A 20,374-nucleotide genomic window follows, 5' to 3' on the forward strand; every position below is an offset into this window, starting at 1 on the left:
AAATTATAATAATTATTAATTATTATATATTTTTCTGACATAAATTTATTTAAAATTTAAAATTTTATTTTTTAAATATTATTGTATTATATTTAATTGCGTAATTTTATTTTTAAATTAAAATAAATAACAATTTAAGTTTAAAATAAAAATAATAAAATAAATTATAAACAATTAATTAATTACATATATATAACTTTTTCGCATGAGAAGAAAGTTTCAAAAGAAAAAACTGTTTTTTATTTACGTGTTATTTTTATTATATTTTTAAATTTGTTGTGTTTTACCCGGACAAAGTAATTACTTGTCTTTCTCTCGTCTGGAACAAAGAGGTCCTAGTATTTAAAAATAATAAATTATTATTATAAATGTAGCGATAAAATGTATAATTTAATAAAATAAAATAAAATAAACGTGAAGATAGTTGACAGTTGCAAAGAGGAGGAGAGGCAAGTTCTGCGCCGTTGCCTTTGCCTTTGCTTATCCTCTCCGAGGAAGCAGTACAGAACAACACAACAGAGTTTATTCCTCTCTACTTAATACGACGTCGTTCTGCTTCGCTTCGAACTTTCATCTCTCCTATCTCTCATGCTTTCACAGTAACACCAACCTTATCTCTCTACGAAAATGTCTATGAGTGGCCTAATTTCAAGTCGCAATTTCGGTTCCTTTGTGCCATCAGGTTCACGCTCCCTTCATTTTTCGTTTTTCAGTTTTTCGCCGCATTTTCTCAATTGCTTACCATTTCCTTCGATTTCTTGCTAATTCTGGATTCGTAGTACGGTTCACTGTCTGAATGAGCGCATTTTAGTGGAAACTGGAGTTTCATGCATTAAATAAAAAGAGGTTTAGCTCATACATTTGGTAATAATTATCATTTTCCATGGACTAATATTCTTGTTTTCGCTATTTATTCCTTTTTTTGTATTATTTTTAGCTTGTGCACACTGATAAATCTTGTTTTTGATAATATACATGTGTTGTATGTAATGAATTTAATTTGAAATGCAGTGATATTGGCAACGGTTTTAATACTATATGTAATCACAGATGATAACCATGATAATTCTGTTGATTTTGTAATAATCATCTTGAAAGTAATTTTAATGATACTGGAGATATTTTACGCATGAAAATCAAACTGGTGTATTTTTAGTTTATTTCGATGTATGTTTGGTTTTCTTGGAGCCTCTAAGCTTGGATTATGTTGAGAAAGTTTTAGCTATTGTCTGATATTTGCAGGAAATGTATATAGATCGGGGAAGGATATATCCGTTCAAACAGGGGGTGGATCTGTTGCACAGGATCCCTTTTCAAGATGGCAGCATAAGATGTATTTGCCGGTGGAAGATAGAATTTGGAAGCCAATGCGCAAGTCTCATAACAAAGGGGAGCATTGTTCTCTTGTATCAAGGCAGTCCAGTCTGTGCTTAAACTTTAAACTACAGGCTAGCGGAAGAAATGGTTGTTCCTTCGTTTCGTCTGCTCCTTGTAGCAGTAACAATGTTGAACAAAGGGAGGTGTATGGTCTTGGTTTGAACAGAAGAAAGCATGCACAACCGGAGGTTGCCAAAGCAAATAAATTCCGTGTTAGTTACAAGTCTGAGGGATATAACATTTCAGAAACGAAGATCGATCCACTGCAATCAACTGAAGGGACCGGGGAAGCCATTCTTCTGGAAGGAAATCTTCAGCAAGCATCACCTTGGTGGCAGCAGTTTCCCAAGCGCTGGGTTATTGTATTGCTGTGTTTTTCAGCTTTTTTGCTGTGTAACATGGATCGTGTGAGTAACTTTTCGTGGTATTTATACTATAAATTATGATCTAGTTTATATATTCATGTTTTCCATGTCTCATTCCAATTTGTATATTCGTTCTGCCATATTCAATTGATTTTCGATGAAGGGTTTTGCTAGAATAAATAAAAATATCTTAATTTATCCTCTAGGATTAGTTTTCCTATTTTCTCTTGATCTCTTAAGATTGGTTACCATATTTCCATACGTCATCATGATTGGATTCCACTATAAGTTAAGATTGTGACTAGTATAAATAAGGGCTAGTGCTCTAGGTTTTATGAACATGTCAGACAATTCAGCAGTGTCTAACACTTAGCTCATTACTAATCCTAGTAGTAGTACCTTAGTTTGTTTCTTTTTACTTTCAATAAACGAAAAATAGAAAATATCATATGATATTTTGTAGCCGCAGATGTTGTCAGCTTTAAAAAATTGTTCGTAGAATTTGAGTTGCTGTTTTCAAAACTCCATCGTTGTTTTGCAGGATTTATTTATTTAATTTGATAAACTGCTTTCTGGAAATTACTATTAAGCCTTTTCCTCCAATGATGTCAATTATTTACCTTAAATTTGATTTCCATATTCTTTCTAACAAAATGATACTGATGTTCCTTAATTATTATATACATTACGTTTTCATTATATTTTATAGGTAAATATGAGCATAGCAATACTACCGATGTCTCAAGAATTCAACTGGAACAGTGCAACAGTTGGCCTAATTCAGTCATCTTTTTTCTGGGGTTATCTGCTTACTCAGGTGTGACTGATATATGCAAAACATGTTAGCATAACAAGAAATTGCTTCATATTAATCTTCAAGTACGCATTTAAACACCACTTCTGGTTGAACATGCCATAACATATACTGTTCTAAATAGTGTATGTTAGCAATCTAAGACGTTCTGCTCTCCAAACTGTCTCTTCATTACATCCAGTGTGCATAAAAGATTCCAGTTACATTCCTTTCATATTGACTGAATTCTTTTTTTGTTTTAGATTGTTGGTGGAATATGGGCAGACAAAATTGGTGGGAAGCTAGTACTAGGTTTTGGAGTTATCTGGTGGTCAATTGCAACAGTTTTAACACCTATTGCTGCAAAACTTGGGTTGCCATTTCTTCTTATTATGCGTGCGTTTATGGGAATTGGCGAGGTTGGTCTATTCTATAGTCATACTATTATTTCATCATCTATTTGGTGTCTTTATCATATGGTCAATTGTAACACAAAATAAACTGCCAGTTTTTACCAGGAATTTCTAGTAATCAAGTATTAAAAATGCTTCTATTATCCTATCCAGTAAGCAAGAAGAAAAGCCTGAAAAATAATCTGACATCATAGTTAGTTCCATACCTCTCCCCTCCCACGTGTCACCCCAACCAGACTCCAAAAGTGATGTAGAAAGATGCATATTTGAGATTAAGATATTTCCCCTTCATTATATTTGCTTTGATCAATGATACAATCAAATGAAATATATTTTCTCGTTGGAGCGGTCAAGTCCTTGCCTAGAATAGAGATGATTTTACCTTCTCCAATTCCAACAAATTGTGTTGATTTTTATTTTCAGGGTGTTGCGATGCCCGCAATGAATAATATACTTTCGAAATGGATTCCAGTATCAGAGAGAAGCAGATCACTTGCGCTAGTATATAGTGGAATGTACCTTGGTTCTGTCACAGGCTTGGCATTTTCACCTGTGCTAATCCAGAAATTTGGGTGGCCATCAGTGTTTTACTCATTTGGATCCCTTGGGAGTATCTGGTTTGTTTTATGGTTGAGTAAAGTAAGCCATCTTTTGCATAAATTCAGTTAAATCCTTTTTATATATCTGTTCCTGATTGTAAAAATATTGAGAGGAGGCCTTTCTACTTTTCCAACTAGGTGAGGATGTTTTCCTGTTTTGGGCTCATTTTTTAACGGACTGTTGTCTCATGAAGTGTTGCATAACTTGATTTCATTGTTATGATTCTGCAAGAAATAATCAATTAATGTTGCATTGACTTGATATATGAATAATTTAGTTTCCTTGCACAATATCTTGAGATTTTATCTTGTAGCAACACCTTAGCTTTGACCATCACAATTATAAATTATAAATGTGAAAGGGAACTTTGTAATTCCTCATAGAAACTAGATTCTCATATATTTTCCCTTCTTCTGTTGGACTCCTTTCCAGGCATACAGCTCACCAAACGATGACCCAGATCTTGGGGCAGAAGAGAAGAAGCTCATATTTGGAGGCAACGTATCAAAAGAACCTGTATCAGTTATTCCCTGGAAATTAATTTTATCAAAGGCACCTGTATGGGCTTTAATAATCTCTCACTTCTGCCACAATTGGGGGACATTTATTCTATTAACCTGGATGCCTACGTACTACAATCAGGTGCTTACTGCTATTATAAGTTTTTCTTTTTCAGAATTCATAATTGCCTTCCGGCATTTTAGAATTCACATGTCCTTGATAAATACTGTATAATATTCCAAATCTTTGTGAGCAAGAGTGGGATCACAGTGCTTATACCCATATTTACAAATTGGAGTTTTTTAATTTGTAGATCTATTACATCATATAATTTTTTCACAAATGGATGTGGGGGATAGCCATCAAAACTGTCCACATAATGCTGGTCTTGTTTGCATGAAACTTTTAGGATTTGTACGTCACATTGTCCCATAGTGTTATCAAGTTGTTCTTTAATAACTGGCTTCTTGATTGTGTTTAAAGATAAAAAATGTTTGTAATTTGGAACTTCTTGATGTTAAAGTACGTTTTAATATTTACACGCAATCAAGTTAAACTCAAGTCCTGTGCAGACAACTAATTTTATTTCTTGGTAATTACTATAAAGACAAATTTTTAAATTTTGTTTCACTCTTACTGCTGATATTATCAGATTACATCTAAAATGTGATTGTCGTCCTGATCTATAGCTTGAATGTTAGGTGATATAATGAAAACATTGCATGCAATATTTGATCCATTGACTGAATTTACTAACAGTTCATTTTCTCAGGTTCTGAAGTTCAACCTCACTGAATCTGGGCTATTTTGTGTCCTGCCATGGTTAACCATGGCTATTTTTGCGAATATAGGAGGCTGGATTGCTGATACACTTGTGAGCAAAGGCTTTTCCATAACATCCGTTCGAAAGGTAAACAAGTCAGGGGCCCTTAATAAAGCTAATCTTGATTAATTAAATAAATTGCTCTTGATGAAATTTTTAAATCAAATAACAGTACAGGAGCATTCACTACAGTCCCCAGTATAAACAAAATTTTATTGTGAAAATTTTCAAGTACTTGTCCAGGATAATAAATAATACTCTGATAAACATTAAGTAAAGAAATTTAGACTTGGACTGTTTCATTTTCCTTTTTTAACCTTTAAAATGATTTCGCCTTTTAAAAATTTCCTCTTTTGACAGATTATGCAATCAATCGGGTTTCTAGGTCCTGCATTTTTTCTTACACAGCTAAGCCATGTGAGAACACCCGCCATGGCGGTACTTTGCATGGCTTGCAGTCAGGTTTGAGCTAGATTGATATATATCTTCCCGAATTTTAGATCCTTCTATTTTTCAATTAATGTTTATGCTCTGATTAAGTTTCATTTCTGATTATAAACCATATGTGCCTATACAACATGTCTCTTTCAGTTTTGAATGTATGCAAAGTTGCCTAATATAAAAATAATTTGCTATTTCTTTTACAGGGATCTGATGCATTCTCACAGTCTGGCCTATATTCCAATCATCAAGACATTGGACCACGCTATGCTGTGAGTTACCACTATTTTAGTTTTTATGTACCAAGATCAACAAACTGTTAAATATGGCTTAATAGTGTTTGGACTTTTCATACTTTTTTTATATAATAAAAGAGATCAGCAAGCCAGCAAAAAACTGGTTGATCATCATTACAGACCAAAGGCTGATAACTGTCTTCGTTGCTTGAGTTGTATTTGGTGATACATGTTGTGAGCTGAAGCTCAGAAATTTTTGGATTCTAATTAACAGAACTGATGCTAAAACTGTTCTACTTTAAGTACCAGGAAAAAAGTTCAAATCACTTCAACAATCTGTGACAGCTCTAATTTTGTTTTCACCACTAAGAAGTCATTCATGAATACTGTTAAGTTACTGATAGTCAGTACCCTATACAAGTACCTTGTCAATATATTTATATTCATTTGATATGCTTTCTGTTATACTGGTGTCTACTCGTCTAGATGTTTCATATAATATGCTTCCATAAGAATGCTAACTATTTTAAATTTCAGGGAGTATTACTGGGACTGTCAAATACTGCAGGAGTGCTAGCTGGTGTCTTTGGTACAGCTGCAACTGGCTACATACTCCAAAGAGGTAAGAATATTACACTTGCATTCTGAAGTCTAAGCCATATTTTTTTATGATTATTCACTTATATGCGACTGTTGACTGTTGTGCAGGTTCTTGGGATGATGTGTTTAAGGTTGCTGTTGTATTGTACATAATTGGTACATTGGTCTGGAATATCTTTTCAACTGGAGAGAAAATTCTTGACTGAAGGATGTAATGATGTCAATGAAGGAGTAGGCTATATAAGCCATCGAGTTTAAAAGAAAAAGAAAACATGGAGCAAAATTAAAGACTAAATTTGTCAAGCACTTGGAAGCGTAAAAGAAGCCTGCAGAAATGAAAGAGAGCCACAATCACAATTTTCGATCAAATAGAGGGACTTCTATATTTTCTCTTCCCAAATCTTGGATTACCTTGGCACCTTTTGCAAATTCCATGTACCGATCTAAATGTTTTCTGTATAGAAGATAGTGGATAATTTCAACTTCTATAATTTAAACATACTTATATTTAAAAATATGATCAACTCTGCTTCATCATACTAGACTGAGAAGATTGGTCATAATATTCTTTCTGATTCAATGTCCTTAACAAAATTATCAAGAATCTCCTTTTATTGTCGATTCAATTTATACATTTCAACTTCTATCATTGTCAAGCAAGAATCTTAGAAACAGAATCTAAAATTACAGATGAAAATACTCATACACAAAAAATACAGATGGATTATAGAGTTGAATTTTTAACAGTTTTAAGCTTGTCACTCAAGCATCACCCAGAATACATTATAGGCATACAACCAAGAGCAACATAACAGGCAGGGCAGAAAAACCCCAATCATTTATACTTTCATAAAACTTAAGGCATTCTTTTATGAACATCAACATTGAACATTGTAAAATGTGAGTTTAGATCTCACTACCAGTAAAATCAAATAGAAACATCAAAACCAGCAAGAAATAAAGAATACGATGAATATTTGCAAGGATTCTACAAGGAAGATGGGCTGAGAAAGCAATCATCCATCCCACAACCCTAGAAAAAGAATCCATTCACAATTACCATATGAATGATAAATACCCTGAATATACCCTTTTTTCAAAAGGAGATTCTGTTCTCTTCCTCTATAAGCTAAAGCCCCAGTGTCTGAATTTTCCTCCTCTGAACTTGACTCCACATGCCAAAGCTTCCAACATACTCTGCTCCACCAAGTGAAACTGTTACAGGACTAACTTTCATTACTTCTAAAACCAGCATCTCCCTCTTTTTCTTTTTGTATACTTATAACGACCCCTCTCAAGTCCCTCTCATGCACATTGACCTTGAGTCCATTTTTCATGAACAAAGTGAGTGACATCTTTTGCTCCACCTGGTGGCCAGGCACCAGCACAAGGCGGTGCCGGAGCAGCACCGCGGCAGCAATCGACTTCATCTGAAGGTAAGCCAAATCCTTCCCCAAACATATCCTTGGACCAGCATTGAATGCCACAAACTTGAAAGAATCATGCATAACGAACTTCGTCCCATCCAATGACAACCACCTCTCAGGTCTAAACTCCATGCAATCCTCACCCCACGTGGACTTCATCCTCCCCGCTGAATAAATGGAATACGTCACGGACGACCCCGCCGGCACAAACGTGCCGTCCGGCAGCAGGTCATCGGCCACCACATGCTTTGAGTCCTCCGGCACAGAAGGGTACAACCTCAGTGTCTCAGACAATGCAGCCTTTAGATAAACCAAACGGTCAACCTCCTCAAAGGCCAATGGCTCATCCAACCACTTTGCAATGTCATCGCCACGCGTCTCCATCAAGACTGTACAAATTTCACGTAGAATTTTCTCCTCCACTTTGGGATTCTGCATCACCAACCAGAAAAACCAGCACAGAGCCACCGATGACGTGTCACGCCCAGCTAGGATAAAGTTCAGAGCCACCTGCTGTAGAAACTTGTCTGTGTATGATTCTTTCTTCTTCATAAACCTAGTCAACAAGTCATCGTGAAGAGTCCCATCTTTCTGCAGATTCAGCAACTCCACCTTGCGTTTCTCAATTACATTTGACAAATGGTCGTCCACATGGACAAGGCTTCTGCTCAAGCTCACTTCCATTCCAAGCCTCAGCCATTTCTTCACCTTCCACAACACCTCAGGCAAAATGAACCTTTGAAGTGAGGCTTCGGTGGCTCTGTCAAAAGCCATTGCAAAACGGTTATCCGGCAAGCCTGACACACAGGTTTGTGGGTCTCTTCCAAAAGCTAACCCACAAATATTGTCAAAAGTGAGGCGAAGCATTAGGTCTTGCAGATCAATGGGCTGAGCTTCTTCTTCAGCTTTCTTTAGGATCAAGCAGAGGCGGCTGATAGCTCGGCTCACCCATCGAGCCATGGCTTGACGCAATGTCCTAGTGGTGAATTCCAGGGCTGCTGTCTTGCGCTGGAAAAGCCATGTGTCACCGTCAGAATTGAAGATCCCATCACCCAGAAGATCATGAAAGACAGCATGCCACGTGGGGCCTTTGGGGTAGTTGTCGAAGCGGGTCTTCAGTATGTGCTCCAAGTTCCTCGGGTCGCAGGTCACAGTCACCAGACCTTGCTTTTTGGCGAGGAAGGGGATTGCACAGATGCAAGTCTGGTACGTGCCGCCACACGCGCGTAGGTTGTCGCAGATCCAGTCATGCATGCGGTCACAGTTGTCTATGAGGCCCGGGAGACTGCCCAACAAGGCCCAGACACGTGGACCCTTCAGCGACCGTGAGATGAACGTGAACCATATCAAGTAAGCTGTGATCGCCGTTAAAAACAATAGAGCCGTGGAAGTTTCCATATTGCAGAAACCAGACAACCCAAGCTAGAGTAATCAAAATGCTCAAAAGCTACAGAGAAAAAAGAAGAATCTTGGCGTTTTCTAGAGGATGGGGTGGGGAAAAATGAGTAAAAAAAGTACCTTTCAGAAGAGGGTATGAAGAATTATGAGCATTTTGATGCACAGACTTGAGTATGAGGTCGCTGCAAGAGAGTGGGTGGGAGAGGAAAATGGAGGAAAATGGATGTTAGCTTTAGAAAGAAAGTGAAAGTAGTTGTGTTTATGTAAGGGGAAGAGAATGAGTGTAGTAGAATGAGGGTAGAGTATGTAATGGAGGAGAGAGATTTATAGGTGAAGTAGTTTAGTGAAGAGTTATTATGGCCAGACTGGTTTTTTGACATTGCACCACCCTCTTCTCTCTCTTACTAAACAAATGAGATGCACCATTATAAATGCTCTCTCAGGGGTTGTTGAAACTTTTAAAGGTGGAGACACCCACCTGTCCCTCTCTCACTCTAGAACAAGAAACCACACACACTAGAGCTTCTTCTCTCCATGCTCTCTCTATCTCTCTCTTACAACAGGTTGTTCAAGTCAGGCAGGCAATAAAGGAAGAGAAATAAATGAGGGTGGTTGAGGAACATGGATAGAAGAAGGGGGAGCCAGGGAAAATCATCAAACACAGAAGGAAAAGTGTTTTTGGTTCACAACTCACTCACCTTTTTCAGTAAATGATGCTGTTTTCTACAAACCAAGGGCTAGCTAGCTCATCAACTATATACTAGCATCAGAATTATGCACTACTTGTTGTAAGGGGAAAACGAGTGTTGCCAAGTGGGGTTTGGTTATGGTTTTGGTGAACAACCTACCAACAAATTATAACATTTATGTTGGGTGAACTGTCTTCTTATCCCTGATCATCCAATTCCCTGCAAAACAATTCAGTAAAAAAAATACTATATGAATGAAAGCTAACAATGCATGCAAAACAACAATAACAACATCTTGGACAATTCTAGGATTCATCACAGCAGCAGAGTTGACCTACCTCCTCATTTATGGTCGAATTTGAACAATAATAATTATTATTATGCACATGACTGAGCTTCTTTGAAATAAAAGTCAAACTCTACCTTGGCAGAATATTGAATAACACAAAACCGCTTCAGTTGAGAGCTCCAACGTCTTCTTCACTGTGCACTGGTTTTTTCTTTTGCTTTATCTCCACACTCAGAAATGGATCATACTCACACTCCTTCACAAACGTGAGAGCACCAGAAAGAAAACAAGGGTAGCCCAACTTTAGATTCTACATGATCTAGTACTATAATCTATAGAGTATAAGATTTGTAAGCAAAGTTTGTTTACCACTATTATTACCATTTATTGTTGTTAATTTGAGAAATCTTATTGGAGCATGCAAAATATTAACATTATTGATTGTATCTGTCAGATCAATTATTATATCTTGTCTTAATCCGAGCATATAAACTTTAGAATAATGAAAAATGGTAGAATCGACTGCAAAATGTGTGCTGAGTACTAACTGCAGAATTAGTCTCAAACTCCACTCTATGAGCAATCACACGAGTTACTCAGAGTTGAATCTCTATATTATAATGAAATAACAAAGGTTTTTCTAGTACCATATTTAATCAGAAATGAACTTGTACCCTAGTTATATATATAGAAAAAGTTTCCATTAAAATTCATATAAATTATTCAGTTGATGAGATCTTAAAGCATCTGCAAGTTTTGTTCATAACACATGACTTTGGCTTCAGGAGTGCATAGTTAATCCATATTTTGCTATGACATGGATATACATAGCTCATAATATATATTGTGGTGAAGTTTAACTTAAAAATGGGAAATTGTGAAAGTATAATTTTTGTTTATGAAACGCGGAAAGAAGGGTACAGAAATTGATGGATTGAGTAAAACTGAAAAGGTTTGAAGTTTGAAGAGATATGCTGACCTCAGGAATCAAAGAAAGTCAATGGAGTAATAAGGGAAATGACAGAGACAACTCTGCTAAGAAATTAATACATTTGAGGAAGTGACGGTGAAGATGCTTACCAAATTAGACTTTTTTTTTAATTTTTCCAAAGAAAAAAAATTATGAAGTCATATATATATATATATATATATATACTTTTTTTTGAAAAAACAAGAAAAAAAACCTCACCCTAAAGTGCATTAGCAATAGCTTTTAATGGAAGTTTACTCTTAGTTAAACCACTTTATACTTTTATTTTAGATGATTGATCGATTGATTTTATATATGCAACGTGTTATGTATTTTAACATAGTTTATTTTGGCTTCTTCTTTATTCTATTTTGAGGAGGTAATTAATGATGTTATATGGTAGGACCTTAATTATACCTCTTTAGAACATTACAGTATAAGCTAATAATATATTATCAATGAGAAAATCATCCATAAACTACATAAAAGTATAACTTTAAATACATTTATATGCTATATTTTTATAAATGTTAAAAGTATAGATTTTATGATATAATTTAGGATTTCTTTTATGATTTTTATTCATTTCCTGAAAATGAAAATGACATAGCATTCTAATTTCAAATACGTTTATTTACAATGTAAAACCCATTAAAATTGTTGTAAAATAAAATAAGATCTTATTGAGTAAGATTTGCATGTTTTTTTTTTTAAGTTCATCATATAGCATGTGATTGAGTTCAAATTGTAGTATTTTTCAACCAAAAATAAGTTAAATATATATTTAGAGAGAGAGAGAGATTTTTTATTAAAATTTATTCATTCACTTTCCAAAATTGGTCTATTTTTACATATGCAGAAATTTGTAATTAAGTCATCATGCCAACATCATTTCTTCATCTTCTTTCTTCTTTTTATTTTTTTGTCATATTTCTCTTTGTCTATTGCATCCACAACTTAGTGACACTATTTCTCACTAATAATTTATTGTCACAATATTCTCTCAAACAAAATCCACCACTAATATGATCTTTAAAAAGGTGGTTTTGAAAGGCGTATATAGAATGAATATGTGACTTTATTCACATCAATTGGTTGTGAAATGCAATGTTTTATTGGTTGTTAGAATATTGATAGCCATTTTGAAGATTTATTGTTATGCTTTAGGAAGTATATGTTAACAAGTTGATTGGTGATGTAATTACTATAAGGGAAAAAATCAATTGAAATACTTAAAGTGGTTTGGTACATATATAAAGTAGTTTGATAATGCATGAGGAAAAAGTTAGTGATGTCTAGTTATATAAACTCCTTATATATTAGTATGTATGAAGTAAATAAATAGATGTAAGGAAATTCTTTTAGATATATAGAGAAGACAAAAAATTGAATATTTGATAGACTTATAGGAAGAGTAAGAGAGAGTTTTAAAGTTGGGTAGGTTAGTAGGTGAAAACTTGATGAATAGTTGGGGAGTTGTTATTTCTCTTAATAATTTTTCTTAACCATAGAACCAAAACCTTTTTTTTAGACAATTATGTTCATCACTTTACCACCTTCATATGCACCATTTCTCACCCATACATACACATATATACACATATATATATATAACAAAATTGTGGAGGTGAAGGTAGAGGTGAAAAGATTCACATCAATTATTAAAAAAATCATTAGAGATTAATTATTAAATTTTAAAATTAATAGTTAAAATGTAACTAATTAGATACCATTTAAAAATTATTTATTAATAATAAAAATTAATTTAAATATCAATAATTTTTTAAAATTTTTAAAATAGTATTTAATTAGTCGATATAATAATTAATTATTTTTTATTTATAAAATTAACTTTTATTTAATAATTTTCTTACAATAATTATTTAAAAAAAATCACATTTTAGTCTCTTAAATAAATTTATTGGTTAAGGACTAGAAATAGTTATAAAAAAGGCATTTTAATTTGTCAAATTTACTAGTTAAAAACTAATAAAATGTGTTATTTTAAATATAAAGTTTTTTTTTAAAAAAAAATAGAGCACCCAAATCAAATTGATTGTAAAGAAACTAAAAGTATAATTAATTTGTTTAACTTCAAATTGATTTTATATCTAACACTTAGTGTTGATTTGAGTAGATTAACAAAAATAAAATAAAAACAACAATAAAGAACATATCTTAACACTTAAAAATGAATTAATTTGAAAGCATATTGATCATATTTATTGTGCATGGAAGAAAGAAAGTATTGATTAGATGTGACAAGGCACATGATTATAATTATGATTGTGTTGATGTGATTCAATCTCAATCTATGAGTCCAATTAATTAATATTAATATTGAAATGGATATGATATGGGGTCATTTTTGGTCAACAATCACACACCTATATTAATATTCTTATTTTTCTATGCATTTATGTCAACTGCGGGGTTAACATATTCACAAGACATTTCATGTATGTATTCTGTGAAGTACCTTCTTTTCTCACCCTCACACCACCAACCCTAAAACCCCGTGACATATACTATTCTAAATTAATTCTAATTTCTAGGGTTTCTCACACAAAATTAATTCATTTGGTTAAATTTATTTTTCAAAAAACAACACAAGAAAATCATAAATAGAAACCAATTTTAGAGATAAAAAATAATTAGTTGTTATAGTGATTAAATTAGAGATCATTTTAGAAACTAAAAAAAACTTTTGGTTTCTAAATTAGTTTATATTATTGTTAAATGATTTCTAAATTGGTATCTAAATTGGTAGTTAAAACCTTAATAGCTTAATAAATATCAATTTAAAAACTATTTAACACTAATAGAAACTAATTTAGAAAACATTTTTTTTAGTTTCTAAAATATCTCTAATTTAATCTTTATAACAACTAATTGTTTTTAGTCTCTAAAGTTCGTTTCTATTTCATGATTTTCTTGTTGTTACAATATACTTAATTCATGTCGTATGTTAAAACTAAACTATTATTATTTTGTAAATTTTACTATTTAAGTTTTTTTATATTTTATAATTAAAATTTTCAACTTTTAGATATTTTATTGATTCAATAAATTTTTAACAAAATAATGATAGGTTGCCAACAAATTTTTAAAATGTCGTTTTTATCATACTTTTTTTTTTTCGAAATATTGTTGGCTTGACTTTGTTTTTTTTTTCGTTTTTTTTTTTCATAATACACCTTTCATCAAAGTTTTAATGGGTCGATAATGTGTAGAAATTGAAATAATTAATAATGAAATATATAAAAAAAATTAAAAATAAATTTGACAAAATAATAGGGATAGTTGAACAATAAAATGTATTGAAGTGTTTTACACCATATGATTAGCTTTAATGTGCATAAGAAAAGGGTGGTGGGGAATTTCGTAAGTATCGTGAAAAACAAAGAAACCATTTTTGTCCCTTATGTCGTCCCATCAAAAACCACAAAGCATAGTTTCAATATATGAATAATTTTTTGCATGACTACAACATAAAAAAATAAATAAGTCTATTATTAAATAAAACTCATTACAAGACTCACATTCATGAAATTATCAGTGGGAGCAGAATTTTTGATAAATTTTTCTGATAATTTTGGTTTTGAAACTCAAGAGTATGTAGTGTTTTTTTTCTTGTAACTTTGATTGAATGTCATCTTTATTAGACATTTTTTTTTAATAGTGTTGAAACATTCTTAAATATTTTATATTATTTTATTTATTATTTGTTGATAGAAAAAATTAACCCACATTCATATCTTAAACCCTAATCTCTACAACAATTAACATTTTCTTAAGAAAAATGTATACACAGATAAAAGAATACAGGAAGTTTTCATCATCTAGAATTCTTTCATTAATTATCAAACATGATGAATTATCAAAATAAAGTGCATACCAATTGCTGATAAAAAAAAAGTTCATGAACAGTTTCTCATTCTCACACTCACCACACACAACACTACAACAATTTGTGTCGATTTTTTGTTTATCTTCAATCCATGAATTAGACCTATTATTAAATCTAAATACAATACTATTATTACAATTTTTGTACATATACAAATGATTGAATGAATATACAAGGATTCATATACTATTTTTATAATAGTTTATAGAGTTTTGAAATATTATTACAAAAAAAATTATATTCTATTAACTTTTTTTTATACAAATTTTATAAAAATTTACTAAAAATGAGTTTTATTCATTTTTAAAGTTTCACGAAATATTTCGAAAATAAGTTACACCAAATATATATAAAATTCTTGTTTAAGATAATATGTGGATTTAGAATATGTGAAGATTATAGTTATAATGTTTAAAATCATCTATATACACCTTCTAAGACATTAAATAGGAAAAAAAAATCTAATATAATTTTGGAGATAACAGAGTTATAGTTGAACATAATTTTCCAAAAATATTGTATATCATAGTAATTATAGACGTTAAAATGTTAGATTTCTTTTTTATAATAACAATGTATAAAAATTTACATTCTAAAAAAGAGACACTATATAAAATAAATATATTAATAATTAGTAAATAATTCAAGTGCATGTATACTTTTATTCATTAATTATCTGTTTGTTTAGTCATAAGAAAATAGTAAGTGTATTGAGTTTATGCTTAAATGTCTTTTATTATTACTGTAAACTAACATGACTCATAGATGATTTTATTATATCTTGAATATTTAGGGAGACATTCAAATTTTAGAGAGAGTTTACGGAAATTATATATTAAAAAATATCAACCCATTAAATAAATCTCAGTATTACATTGATTAGTCATTGACTCTATTTGAACCATGTTGACTAAAAGAATATGTTTGCATATTCTGGTGTTTTGTGAATAAAATGAAAATACTATCAAGATTAAGATATTATTTCATTTTATTTTTGCTAATAAAAAATTAATATTTATTTATAACCAATATTTTAAGGGTAATGCAGTTAAGGTGTCAAAATATACACAGAAAGGAAAAAAAGGTGTTGAATAATAAAATAGTTTAAAGTATCAAACGACTATGCGATTCCAATGTTTTCTACATATTGAAATATTACCACATAAGAGTGGAATATTATTATCAAAGATAGAAAGCAACTTCAAATTATTTTTTTACCGGTATGGGCGAGGCCGACCCTTGGCCTTCCTGCCCGAAACCTGGTCAACCTGACCAAAACTAAAGGAAAGTCGACTGAGACCTGAGAGACTTAACCGAGATGATGAGGTCGACTGCCTACTTGGTCGAGACCTTGAAAGACTTGGCTGAGACGACCGACACCACTAGAATTTGGCCGATGGCCGACCCATACCATAGGAACTTGGCCGCCGGCCAACTCCTACTACAGTTAACACGCTCAAACCAAGATCAGTGAAGTTAATCCATCATTAAGAATTAGGTAATGCAACCTTAACCGGTATCCACCTCGATAAACGGGTCCAATAAGGTAGGCCCATTAGAATAATATAAATAGCACGCATTTCAAGGAATAAGGTATTGTCATTTATTACTATTCACCTACCTGAGAGCTGACCACCCGCTTTATTGACTTGAGCGTCGGAGTGCCTTCGCAGGTACCCCACCATCCGGTGTTCAGCCGAGGCCGAGTGCCGAAGGAGAAGCAGGAGGACGAGAAGAACCCCAACTCACCACCCAGTCACCTGACCGACCGAAGGAAGGAGAAGAAGACTTCAATAATTCTCTAGGTCTCATCTCCCTAGCAGGAACAATTTTAACTCAATCAAGAGAAATCTTCTTCATATATTCATATATAAAGTTTAGACACATGAATGAAATATATTTTCCATAATTAGATACATATACCCTATGTTGGAAATTTTATCAAGATGGTGAATTTTTTTTTTACATAAATAGATAAATCTAAAAAAATTATAAAAATGGACATTTTTTTGTCAAAGTTGTCAATGGTGCAGACAACATTAATTAAATTCATTAATCCAATTGTAATTGTCTTTTTTAACTAAAGTTGTCAACCAGATTGACAACTTCAGTTTAAATAAAATTGGATACTAGATTGATAATTTCAGTATATTTTATCTTAATTAAAGTTGTCAATTCAGTTGATAAGTTAAGTTGATTTTTTTTTTAAAAATGATAATTAATATTTTTTCAAAATAAAAATATATAGTTAAAAAAATTATTTTATAAATAATACCAAAATTTAATTTTGTTTTATTCAAGAAAATGATATATAAAGTTGAAGAATTAAAATGATTTTTTTACAATAATTTTAAATAAATTGGGTTAAAAAGGATTTGTTTGAAAAATTAAAAATATTTAGTATTTTTTAAATATTGTTAAATTTAAAAATACACTTATAAAAAATGTGATATGATTTATGTATAAATTTTTAGATATATAATGTATGAAAGTATAAATTATATAATATGTAAAAAGTAATAATATACATATATTTATGTAAAATAAATGTATTAAAAAATAAATTAAATTATTGAATATAAGTCATTAAAAGAAGATGATATTAAATATTTGATGAGAACAACATTATAAAGGATTACTTTACTGTCTAAATGGACAATTTTCTTTGTTGTGACCTTCATTCTGACAGTAAGAACAATTTTTTGGCTCGTTCTAAATTGGTTGATCAATTTCATTATGCAAACGAGTTGTAATTGGTCGTCCCAAGTTTTTACGTCGCATGTCAGGTATGAAATTTGGCCCGGTATAAGTAGACCAATAATCCTCGTTTCGAACAAGATGGAATTCAACTTGATATGCATTTCTAATCATGTAGAGGTTGTAAATTGGATCAATGAACGTCATTATTTGTAAATGACAAAAGGAACAAACGATAATAATGTGGCCACAATCACATCACCAATCATTTGATCTAACTATACATGACTGAGGTCGTCGACCATGTTGGGGGTGACTAATTCTTGGACATCAAATTCAGAATTTTCGTCATTAAACCTTTCCACAAAACACATAGCCGAATCTTGTTGATTTTTTTTTTTCTAAGTAAGGTTGTGATATCTTCTTAATAATAATGACCTACACGTAACATGGTGTCTATTTTGAAGGCTCTTCCAACCAACCATGTTTTTTTCTTCTTCGAAAGTTGCCTTAACTAAAGCGGAAACCGACAAGGAACGAGCTCTCTTAAGCACGAAGTTAATGCATTTCACTAGATATGTGGTCATATGACCATACCTCTATCCCCCATTGTATGCTTGAGTCCATTTCTCAAACGGTATGCGATCTATCCAGGAAAATGTTTGCTTGAACACAGATAGCATAACTTATACCATTCCTTGTAGTGTGAGTTGTTTCATCTCATAAGATGTCATAAAGAACTAAATGAAATTACTTAAATGATAAAATGTTGTAATTCACCTCTCCAAGCTTGAGTCTCTGCTATTGTACGTTATTGCACGTAATTAATTTAATAATAATAGAATCTCATGATTAGTGGATCCTTACATAATTACACACAAGAACAATGATGAAAGGCTGAAGGACATGAGAAGGAGTCACAACCTGTTCCCAGAGACAACCGACAAGAACAGTTACAATGGACGAAAACTTATAAGCTACAATGGAGGAAAATGTGTCAGTTACAATGGAGGAAAATGTGTCAGTTACAATGGAGGAAGACATGACAATTACAATTGAGAAAAATTTGACCGAAGAGAAGAAATGGTGGAAAGAAGCTATAGAAAAAATGATAATTTGGATGAAAGGCTCACTGCGATGAGAGGGAATCTGAGCATGGTTGCTACCATAATCGCAACCATCAGCTTTCAAAATGTTATCAATCCACCAGGTGGTATTAGACCAGCAGCAGAGAGTGGATATGTGAAATGTTCACAAATATTAAACGGTCATTTATGTCCTGTTTAATCTGTCTTAACTGTAATTTTTCCCGATGAGTATGTCATGTTCCTTAAATAAAACATTATATGTTTAGTTTCATCCTTAGCTGTGCTGCTCTTGCTTGTTAATGTACAGAAAAGTTAGATGATAGTCCATGCCCTGGTGAATCTGTCATATTGTACGCAATTATACATAATTAATTTAATAATGATAGAATTCATGATTAGTGGATTCTTACATAATTATCTTGTAATTTGGAGAGCAAAGTCTCTATATATTTCATATACATGGAGTGATGTAAATACACACAAGATAATAAAAAATCTTTATTTTTCTTACATCTTCTCATGTACCATCTTCTTATAATTGGAACTTATGAAATTAGCATAAGAGGTTTTCATATTATATATTTTATATAATTTGAAAAACTAAAGTAAAGGAGAAGGAATAATTCTATCTTAGAAGTAGAATTGATCCTGCGATCTTACTTTTATCAATATAAATCTTTTTAAGAAAAAATATATTATTTATTGTTTATTTAGGTTTCAAGAGATACAAACTACAGTGGAGGAAAACATAGTAGAGAAAAACATGAGAGAGGAAAACGTGACAGTTACAGTGGAAGAAAAAAACTTGACACTTACATAGGAAAACTTGCCAGAACGGAATAAATGGTTGAAAAAAGTTATGGAAAAATTGCTAAATTGGATAACAATAAAAAACAATGATGAATGGCTAGCTGATATGAGAGGAAATTTGAGTTTGGTGGCTACTCTAATCGCAACCATCCGCTTTCAAAATGCTATCAATACACCAGGTGGTGTTAGATTAACACCAGAGAGTGGAAAGGTGCAATGTCCAAAAATATTAGATGGTAATCCATGTTCTGGTCAATCTATTCTAGCTTTAATTTAGCTACATGATTATGTCACATTTATTATATTAAACACTATATGTTTAGTTTCATAATTAAGGGTCTGCCTTGTAAGTGGCTTTCCTTTAAATAGTAGATTTTTCACATGATTTTTATCAATAGTCATGTGTATCATACGAGGATGAAACTAAGTCGAAGCCACATTAAGTGTCTGAAGGACACCGGCTGTGAACGCATCAAAAGAAAGGGACACACATTAATTACGTATAATTGCGTATCATAACGTATAATAATTGCATACAATAATTGCGCATAATTTGATAATTATTATTTCTTAAAACACAGTGATACATGAACATTTTAAAATACTCCAAAAACACAACACAATAAAGTGACTTTACACTACAAGAAAACCATGAAATAGAAACCAATTTGTAGAAACCAAAATAATTAGTTGCAATAGTAACTAAATTAGAGACCATTTTAGAAACTAAAAAGAAATTTGGTTTCTAAATTAGTTTATATTATTTTTTATTATTGTTAATTAGTTTCTAAAATGGTCTCTATTTTAGTTCCTATTGTAACTCATTATTTTGGTCTCTAAAAATTGGTTTCTATTTCATGATTTTCTTGTAGTGTTATATATTGTTTGATAAAAATGAATGTGATTTTTTTGATCCTTTTGTGACTGACTGTTTTTGAGAAAGTCTC

General features: G+C 32.0%; 2 protein-coding genes across 2 annotated transcripts; one reads left to right on the plus strand and one right to left on the minus strand.

Moving 5' to 3' along the window:
- Positions 1–392: 392 nt before the first annotated feature.
- LOC137819702 (ascorbate transporter, chloroplastic-like) lies at positions 393–6,775 on the plus strand. The gene is made up of 11 exons (XM_068623623.1): positions 393–682; positions 1,243–1,784; positions 2,452–2,559; positions 2,799–2,954; positions 3,372–3,587; positions 3,981–4,190; positions 4,822–4,959; positions 5,233–5,334; positions 5,520–5,585; positions 6,087–6,171; positions 6,258–6,775. Exons 1-11 carry the CDS (start codon positions 628–630, stop codon positions 6,353–6,355), a joined length of 1,776 nt encoding a protein of 591 aa, XP_068479724.1. The 5' UTR covers positions 393–627; the 3' UTR covers positions 6,356–6,775.
- Positions 6,776–6,952: 177 nt separating this feature from the next.
- Positions 6,953–10,273, minus strand: LOC137819703 (cytochrome P450 86A8-like). The gene is made up of 2 exons (XM_068623624.1): positions 10,087–10,273; positions 6,953–9,882 (listed from the first exon to the last, which is right to left on the minus strand). Exon 2 carries the CDS (start codon positions 8,972–8,974, stop codon positions 7,376–7,378), a length of 1,599 nt encoding a protein of 532 aa, XP_068479725.1. The 5' UTR covers positions 8,975–9,882; positions 10,087–10,273; the 3' UTR covers positions 6,953–7,375.
- Positions 10,274–20,374: the final 10,101 nt, after the last annotated feature.

Source organism: Phaseolus vulgaris, chromosome 10, assembly GCF_000499845.2.
Source record: "Phaseolus vulgaris cultivar G19833 chromosome 10, P. vulgaris v2.0, whole genome shotgun sequence".
NCBI lineage: Eukaryota > Viridiplantae > Streptophyta > Magnoliopsida > Fabales > Fabaceae > Phaseolus > Phaseolus vulgaris.